Genomic DNA, 10,259 nt, shown 5'->3' with positions numbered 1-10,259 from the left:
GCAGCGGAAGAGGCCTTCCAGAGGGTGAAGGGGGCCCTCATCTCGGAGCCGGTTCTCCGAGCTCCGGACTTTAGCTGCCCCTTCCTGCTGCAGACGGATGCCTCCGACACAGGACTGGGAGCCGTCCTGTCACAGATCCAGGAGGGTGAGGAGCATCCGGTCATCTACATCAGCAGGTAGCTGATCCCGGCCGAGAGGAACTACGCCGCGGTGGAGAAGGAGGCCCTAGCCGTCAAGTGGGCAGTCCTGGAGCTGCGGTACTACCTTCTGGGCCGGAAGTTCACCCTGGTCACGGACCACGCACCCCTTCAGTGGATGGCCCGCGCCAAGGATACCAATGCCAGGGTGACCCGATGGTTCCTCGCGCTCCAGGACTTCCACTTCGTGGTGCGTTATCGGGCTGGAGCCGCAAATGCCAACGCGGATGGCCTCTCTCGGGATCTGGGCAGCTTTCGCAGGTCTGTCAGGGGTCACTCCCCACCCACCCCCTAGCTCTCTCCTACTATCTCATATTGTTAACAGGACCAGGACGACGATTAGGGGGGGGGAGTGAGGACCAGCACGACGCTTGGGGGGGGGGAGTGTGACGAGCGTCCCGAAGCTTCATCAGCGTCGCCCTGGAAATAAGCAAGGAACACCTGGCCGTCCTCATCACAGGCTGATCGGTCACAGCTGCAGCTCATCAGGCGGCGGCCACATAAGCCACGCAAGCCCTGCCAGGGGGGGATCATCTTGATCCAGTTTACACTCTCCGATATGCTAAAAAAAATTACTGGTCTTTATGAAGGTGTTGGAATTTTACAAGGAGAACAACTGCGAGGGGAATTTACTAAGAATGAATTGCAGCCACTGACAAGCTTTTTAATCGCATATGCTATGTGCAATGTTTTTGATTTATGCAAATCAGTTAACATCACAAACACGGCCAAAATTTTGCACTGCACATAATTTCCATGGTGCAGTTCCCCATCTTGCAGGTTTGGTTCTGAGTGCTAGGGACTTTTCTCAGACTAGCATCACAAAATCCAGAAACCCGAAACAGCTCTTTAAAATGGCAAAAGTGTGCTCATCTGGATATGGTTATAATGCTCTTCTCCAGCAACTGATGAATTATTGCTGGTATGTTTAACAGAAAATGTCTCTTTTAAATATACTTCTGCCTCTTTTACACAGGCAGTATTAGCATTGCCTGTAGCAACATTACTTGTGTCTAGCAAGTGAATACATTTTAAATAAATTGCCTGTTTTACATAGAAAGGGACTTAGTTACAGGACCTATATTTTGCCCTAAAATAACACGTACCGAAGTGCTGCAAATGTTTAATGTTTAATTCACCCCTGAATCCAGAAAATGAAACTGTGCTACATGAAGTATCTTAGTTTACTGCATGGACATGTGGTTTAGTACAATAAGCCCATTGAGATTCCTCCTTTTCTTTCAATGCAAGCCAAGATGAAATAGATTCCTTCCTGAGGATACATTAGCTTTCATGAGTAATGCAATGGGAGAATTATTTTCATTGTTCCTTTACAAAAATAAAAAAAGTATGTGAAATTATAACATCTGACTGTATACTTGACCAAAGGAAAAGATTAATTTTTTAAGTAATACAATAGAACTGCACAAGTAATGTAATATATGAGCACAGCACAGACTGGCTGGAATCGTGAAATGCAGGAAATACCCTGCATAAAACTTAAGTATCAAGGGGAATATGAAATCAACTAAACATTTAAAATCTTTCCAAGTAGACTATTAGCACATAAAGTTACCAAGTTATCATAAAGTTATCTTTAAAGGACAGGACACCCAGGCTATCAGTAGCCTACACTATCAGAAAATAAGATGTAAAACTGGGCTTCGATTTCAAAGGGTAATGTGTACTTTTAATATGTACCTTAAGGTACTAATATGTACCATTTAAAAGTGAATAAGGTACAGACATGTACCTTTTAGGTTTTGTATTTTACTGCCCCACTGACAGCTTCATACATTTTTGTGATAATAACCAGCCATAACACTTTATATTGATTTCATCATGCTGTAAATGAAGTTAGAAAATAGAATCATTGTTGGGCTGTTTTAAAAATGCCAGTAGTTTCATTTTTTAACATACAGATACCACTTTTTGACTGAAAATAAGTAGATCTCTAATCTTAGCAATACCGTGTCTCAGTGAACTGAGCAGAGGGTGTAAGTAGATGTTAAGATGTAAGTTTAGGACTTGCTAGAGGAAGAGAGGAAATTTGCTGATGTAATCATAGAATGGGCAACCATTCACACCAGAATAGTTAACTGTATATATCAGTATTAAATAATAATAATAATAATAATAATACAAAATAAAAAAAAAACATACTCATAATCTTTGATGAGATAGGCTATTATTTTCACATCTGTGGGCTGAAGTGAGTAGAAATAGGCCTTATCAACAATAAGTAGCGCTACAGTCTATAATGACCATAAAGAAACCTGATTATTACTTTACCCTTTTTGGAAAGAAGTAAAGGCAATCTAACAGTCTGTAAAGTCATGATTACATTGTATGGTCATTCAGACAGTAGGGTAGGGAATCAATACTTATGTAGCCTACATTCTACATATTAAAATAGTATGTGTGTAGGCATTAGGCGTTGTCCTCTTCTCTAAAAAATGCATTAAATACAACGGGTTACTACACCATCTCTTGTGTCTCTGGGAGGCAATCCATAAAGCGTTTTGGGAAGTCCCATTCGTTTTAGTGAATCGGTTCGCTTAAATTAACCAGTTTAAAAATGATTCACTGATTCGTTTGCAATACCGCAGACGTTAAAAGAGTTTCCAAACGTTTACACATTCTATTTTGCGTTCTTTTTGTTGAATAATATTTGTATACTGCTATTTATCTCCACGTTTTACATTATTTGACATAAATCAAGGTGTTTTCAGTTGTAAAGGTATCCCTAACAATCCGGTGATTTGGTGAATCGGTTCAATTGAATCATTAAAAAAAACTAGGCTCCGAAGAACGATTCATTCGCGAATCGGACACCAGTATATGGCTTTGAAGAGTAACTTCAGCGAAAGATGAGACAGTAGTGATGGGAAGTTCGGTTCTTTTCCCAGCCACGTAAAAAAAGTGAATAACTTAAGTAATTTGTGGATTAATGCTTACTGGAGACGCGAACCGTTTCAAATGATTCAGTCAGATTTGGTGAACTGGTTCAACCGGTTCACTAAGAAGAACCGGTTAAATCGAACGATTCGTTCGCGAACCGGACATCACTATGAGCCAGTTAAGGTCTGTCATTGAAGACAGACGGATCGACCGCTGATAACAACGTATAACAACGACGGAGTGATGCTCAGAACTACTTACTGCGATCTGAGTTACCGATCCGAGCATACATAGATTCAGGTTTTTAGATTTGTTTTTTAATTATTACTAACCTTATATATTTGGACAGCCCTTTTAACTAAAATAGATGTTCTCGGCACAACAGCATTCAACACCATACAAAGTTTGAAAAAATATGGCTATGTTCGTAATAACAGGGTCGGACAAATTGCGAACCTAATTTCCAAGCGCGTCTGTTACCCCAGTCCGAGCGATATCCCTCCTGGAACATGACATGCAGCTGTGTTATTTTGCGCTGTGAAAAGAGTAAGACAGTGTTATCCTCTGTTTTGATTTTCATTTTAACTTTCAATTTAATTCGAGCGAATGGTTTTAGGTGCAATGTGCGGACGAATGGGAAGAAGTACGTTTCTTTTTACGCTTTTGACTACTTTTAGCGGCATTGTCAACTCAACATACGGATCATGGAAGAGCAGCTTTCATTCGAATCGTGTGAACAACGTGGAAAAGCCGTCATCTCAGCCTCACATCATATTTATTATGGTCGATGACCAAGGATTTCGAGACGTGGGGTATCATGGGTCTGAAATAAAGACCCCAACACTGGACAGACTCGCTGCAGCCGGAGTCAAACTGGAGAATTACTATGTGCAGCCTCTGTGTAGCCCCTCAAGGAGTCAACTGATGACCGGCAGGTGGGATATACAGCATTCATATGAATAGGTTTACATCTCTAACAGATATAATTGCCCCAAAAGTTTATGTACACTTAAGCAACACTTTAAAATCAAAGAAATTCCATTAGATAAAGTATCAACGCGGGTGTCTTAGTTAATCACATTAAAGTTTGATAACCTGAAAGTGTCTCAATACCTTTTGTACAGCATACTATATAAAATAACCTTCTTTTGGGGAAAGTTTGTTCTTTGTCATTTTTAAATAAATGTCACTTGATGTTTGATATTTAATTTGTTATATAATGTAATGCATTTAGACATTTTGCAAGTGTGGCTTGAGTATCTAGCCTAAATATGTTTAGACTATACCCTGTAAATACATGCACAATGTGCTTACTTCATAGACAGATATGTAGTGATACATGTAGCATTTTTGGACAACAAAAGTACCAGAAACCCGCAATGGCCATGTTTGCAATTGTATATACTGCAGCAGAATAGCATCTGTGAACAGTATTCTAATTTTATGGGATACTCAGATGGGACAAGATTGTGTTTTTTTGTGCATGTTCTCCACCCACAATAGTGTTAAAAGCCTGACACCAGAGTTCCCATAGTAGTGGAACATCTGGTCCACGCCTCAGGAAACAGGAAGGTTGCTCGGAATCTCTTTTGGCAATTTGCTTTGGAAGTAATGAATGAATCAGCCCCTCCCCACATTCATTTACAATGAATGTGCTGAACAGAATGGCTTTTTGGCTCTCTGTAATGGGGATTTGGGGTAATATATATCACTGCAATGCGTATGACTGCTGTGTGGTTGCCATAGAAAATCCAGAACACTCAGAATATATACGAGATTAACATCACACATATCAAAAAACTTTGTGGAGGTCCTACAGCTATAACACCAGTAGATAAATCTACCCATAGCTGCTATGTTGTACTAGATGTTTAAAGGGGTCATATGATGCTTTTTTAAAGATCATTATTTGGTGTATTTGGTGTAACAGAATATGTTGACATGCTTTAATGTTCAAAAAACACATTATTTTTCAAATACTGTACATTATTGTAGGTCCTCTATCACGAACAGCTTGTAACACTCCAAAGAGAAAGGAAAACTTGAAATCGCATCATATGACCCCTTTAACATATTTCGAGGTCTCAGAACTTGACTTTTTCAAATTTCAAAAACTGCTTTTGAAAACCACAGTTTGAGCTCTTTAGGTTGATTTAATTTTAGGAAGAAGCACAAAGATAAACCCTAACCTGGCAAATGTTGTCCTTTGGTCCACCACTATCCTTTTCAAAATTACACTTATTAGTAAAACAGCACCAAAACCAGGAAAATAAACTGTTTAAAAAGCAACTACCCTTTGTTGACAATTACTATCTTGAATAAACACTGAAAATGGAAATCTTCAGCTGGTTTTAGTAGTTAAACAGTTAACCTTTTAAACTATTATTCTTTTATACCCTCTGAATTGCTTAAAGGGGTCATATGATGCTGCTAAAAATAACATTATCTTCACGACATGGCTGCAGCGTCAACAAACCTACAGTGAGACTAAAAGTTACGCCTTCTTTCTTTGCGTGAACATTTGGGCGGCGTTATGCAAATCTTCCCACATAGTGAAGTAGATATGTGGGGGCGTGTTAGAACGAGCCGTTTTAGGTAGGTGTGGCTGACTCTGAACTTTTATAAAGAATATCTCTTTGGATTTGAGACTTTACAGATCTTCTTTATGCACCAAGAGCTTGTAACACTCCAAAGAGAAAGGAAAAATTGAAATCGCATCATATGACCCCTTTAATCTTGAAAATGCTCTTCAACAAAAAAGGTCTTGACCAAATAAGATTACATTACAGAAAAAGAGTTATGTTGGCATCTGCTGAGCCATCTTTTAAAGGTCTAAATGTAATTGAGAGGGATATGCATTGGTCATGTTTTTGTTGAAAAGCTTTAAGCTTCTCTGATGGGTGCCTAAATCTGATGCCTTTTGATCCTAAGTCCAAAAACACCACATTTGCCCATATAAATAGCAAGCTCAGTTCCTCTTGCTAGCGTTTACCCTTTTAAGGTGTTCACTACACTGATAAAAAGAAATGCACTTCTCATAATCTTCCAAATCTGTTACATGTTTTGTCTTTATATGTAATATTTTATGTGATAGTTTAGGTAGCATTTTATAAAATATTATTTAAGACTTCTTATACAAAGGGTGGACAAATGGGAAAAAAATAAAATAAATAAATAAAAAATGCAAAAACTTCCATGTTTCTGACTACACCTGTATGGGACAGTCCAGCTGTAGCTAAAAAAACCTGCCAAGTAAAGCAAATCAAATCAGACAAACCCTAATTAAATGTTGGTCTTCAACAAGCTGCCATATCAGCACTATACATTAAAATGAATAGGACTGTGCCTTATTTGACACACACTATTCAGTTCATGAGCACTCTACTAACAAGCTGATGACTTAATGAGAAAATCAGATTGTTTAGATAAGGGAGGCATTTCAAATGTGCAGTTTTGTGAAGCTCCAGCTTTTGGAAACACTGCCATAATGGACAAGCCTAAACGGTTAGATGCCTTGTAAACTGTATACTCTTAAATCATAAAAATAATAAAACCCCTGTGGTGACTTGGGCTGTTAACAATTGTCAAAAAAAAAAAAAACTTAACGGCACGAAAATGGGGTCTGCCATGTGCACTATATCCATTTATTCAAGTCTTTTAAACCCTCTCTTTGTGTAAGTAATATCAGAAATATTGTCTATGTAAAATCTGCTCTAGTTCTCCTTCGAGTATTTATGAGAACTCATGAAAGAAAAGCAAATTATACTTCTGAGTCAGATATTGTAAATCATGTGGTTGATTCCCAAAACTGAAATATTTGTTCTCTAGTTCAACTCACTGACTAGATGTTGTAGGAAGAACGATCAAAAACGTGTTTGTAAAATGATGAGGTTGAGTAAATGATGCTGGAATTGTCACTTTTGGGGGAACTAACCCCTTAAAAATTAATTATATGAGAATCAGAAATCATAGGATGGCTCTACAGATATATGACAAAAGCGCCTTGAGATGGTTAGTTACTGGGTTACTGAAAAGAGAAAGAGGGTGTAATGAATGGCTGGTGTAGTGGGAATGAGGGAACATGTTTTAATGCTCTGTGGTCTGAATTTGATTAGCTGTAGAGAGGAGTATGTCTCACTTATTGGAAGCAGATGTGGGAGGGATGATGGAGCAAGCAGAACATGGGTCAGCAAGGCTTCCAGCAGCGCCTGGTTGAAGATTAGTTTTTTTTCTGATGGATTTGGTGGCCAAAAACATGTTTTGTGGGACATTTGGGTTGTGTTTAGTAGCGTTTTTAGTTTATATTATTTAAATTTTAAAAGTTACACTGGCTACGTATATAAACCAGAATGAGTTTGGACCTGTGGTGTAGTGAGTAGTGCAGCTGTTGTTTCTTGGGGATGGAGGTTTAGGCCTTATCCCATTCCCTCCTCTCTGTCTTGACCTGTAATATAAAAGCGTCACAACTCACAAGCACATTAATAAATATGCTGGTCAATATATTGAATATTCACAGTGATTCACAATATTAAGAACATTATGAATATGCTTTTTTTATTTGGCCCTTAAAATTCCTACAGACTCATTCACTGTGTCCTAACCAAACATGATGCAATAAAGTAACAATCAATAAACAGTAACACTTACATGTAAATCGGAATCAGTCTCAACCATGACACTTCATTTTTGCTTGACTTCTATTTCTGTGGCAACAGGCTGTCAAGTTCCACAATTGACAATTAAATAATATTATGATAATCAAAATGATCTGTCTCTCCTTGAACGTCAAGGGCATAATTAAAGGATAGTTCACCCCAAAATGAAAATTATGTCATCAGTTCCAAAAAGGTCATAAATATGTTGTAAAACAAATCCATATGAATGAATGAATGAATGAATGAATGAATGAGCAGTTTACTTCAAACCCTGTGAAGAGATATGCTTGCTTTAAATGATGAGCAGATATAATTTAGGCTTTCATTTACATCTAATCAATGATCAACACACACATAGAGCAAATTACAATTTGGTTGATATGGATTTATTTTACAATAACTTTATGACAATTTTGGAAGTTTTATGTGCTTGGACCTTCAATGGAGGTACAGAAACCTTTCAGGTTTCATTAAAACACCTACATTTGTATTTTTTTTTTAAACCAAAGATTAACCAACTTATTGTTTGCATCGACATGAGGGCGAGTAAATGATGACATAATTCAAATTTTTGGGTGAACTATCCCATTAAGGCTTTTGCTGAAGCTAAAAGTAGAAAGGTTATTTTTCTAATAGCTGAAAGGAGTCTGTAAATTCTTAAACATGAAGTACAATCAACCAAATGAAGGCTTTTCCTAAAGTTAATACCAAGAAGATTAATTTCTAATTATGTGGAATTTTGATGATGACCAAATGAGCAAATAATTGTTTTGTGTAATGCGGTGCAGTTCAAAGTGAAATCATTGTAGTTTAAACTTTGTTTAGCAGGATGTTTGTTTGTGTTCTGTGGGGAAAAGTAAATGACAGAATTTACATTTTTGTGTGAATTTACACTTTAAATGTGTTTCATAGATTTGCAAAAGTTTCATAGAAACTTTGTTTCATAGATCAATTTAGGATTTGAGTTAGGTGGATTATATATTTGTAAGAGAGTCATTGTCACAGCTGTTTGCAGTAAGCTAATTGCAGCAAATTTGATTTATAGGTAAATCAAATATCGCATTGCCTTGGTCGTTGAACGAGTGTCCGGATGCAGTCTCAGATGAAAGTTTTGATGGTTTGAATGATTGGTGGTGTTGGAGTTCTTCACGTTCTTCCGGGTTTGAAGGATGATGAACTCCAAAAGATGTTATTCTGGCTCGGTGGTGATTGGGAGAGTTTTCGCCCAGATGAAGGTGATGAGAGAAGAGCGCATTGAGAAGAGCTTGAGAGACATCAGCTGACATCAGCGATTACTACATCGGCTGTGGGCGCTCAGGCCGATTACTACATGCTATCTGGGAACAGTCCTTTTAATTGTAATCCATAGAAGAACAGGTATTCCAGCACAGTATCCACAACCAAACAGCAACGTAAGCAACATTAATAAACGGCAGGGTTTGAAAAGAAATGGGGAATACTTATACCAAAGCAAGAGTGGGACTAATGATTTAATAGAACAAACACAGGAAACTAGGTCAATGAAATAAACTAAGGCCGGAGAACAGGAACTAGAGATGTACCGATTGACCGGCCAGTGATCGGAATTGGCGGATTTTTCGCATGACCGGCCCGGATCGGTGACCGGCCGGTCAGTCTCACGTCTTGCCGATTAGAGCCGATCGTTTTATTACCAGCGGCGCCGGCAATGACGTCACAGCCACGCGCACACTCACAGTCACGTGTAAATGTATCGTTTCTTGTGAGAATGATTCTAATTTTAATTGCATTCAGTGTAAACGGCGACTGATAATGTATTTATGTCGTGCCAGATGAGGCTTGCACAGCCTGAGTGAGTGTGTGAGAGAGACAGCACACACAAAGTAACTCACATAAATGTATAGATGCATACTGCGGTAGAAAAAAAAAGATATTTACAAAATATGATTTAGGTAAGCAACATTATACGGCCATGATGTTTCATATAGTCTACTATACTATTTTATACAATAGTATTTCAATAAACAAAAAGTTTATATTAAGTGACTTCGATTTTAGACAAAATATTGACAAAATATTGAATATTGAATTTCGCTGACGAAAATAGTTCCGATCAAAGCCACAGCAGAACTGTTGTGTGTCTCCGAGCAACACACAGCAGTGTTTCGTTACTGAATGAATCCACGTTTTTTAACGAATCGAGTGAGTCAATGATTCAGTGGCCCATTCATAAAGACAGTAGGCTTGTTTGAGATGCGCCTCGCCTCGCCTCGCCTGAAATGTAGGCGAGAGTAGGCGGCTGCAGTGAGGGGAGGAGTGAAATAAGCGCAGTCAAGACGGACAGTTCTGACCTCTCGAATGGCGCTTTTCCACTGCATGGTACGGCTCGGTACGGTTCACTTTTGGGGGGTTTTCCACTGGGTACAGTACCTGGTACCTGGTACTTTTTTATGGTGCTTTTCCACTGCGTGGTACGACTCGGCTCGGTACGGCTCAGTACGGCACGGCACGGTTCGGCTCGGCACGG

At 38.8% G+C, this 10,259-nt stretch overlaps 1 protein-coding gene across 1 annotated transcript in view; it reads left to right on the top strand.

The window, feature by feature from the left end:
- Positions 1-3,281: 3,281 nt before the first annotated feature.
- Positions 3,282-10,259, top strand: part of arsj (arylsulfatase family, member J) — an 11,938-nt gene continuing 4,960 nt past the window's right edge. Inside the window, exon 1 of the mRNA XM_016499735.1 lies at positions 3,282-4,033. Coding sequence (XP_016355221.1) covers positions 3,705-4,033 — 329 coding nt within the window. The 5' untranslated portion in view covers positions 3,282-3,704. The remainder of the gene's footprint in view (positions 4,034-10,259) is intronic.

The sequence above is a fragment of the Sinocyclocheilus anshuiensis genome, unplaced genomic scaffold, assembly GCF_001515605.1.
Source record: "Sinocyclocheilus anshuiensis isolate Anshui unplaced genomic scaffold, SAMN03320099.WGS_v1.1 scaffold126, whole genome shotgun sequence".
NCBI classification, from domain to species: domain Eukaryota; kingdom Metazoa; phylum Chordata; class Actinopteri; order Cypriniformes; family Cyprinidae; genus Sinocyclocheilus; species Sinocyclocheilus anshuiensis.
This window is presented reverse-complemented; position numbering and strand designations above follow the sequence as displayed.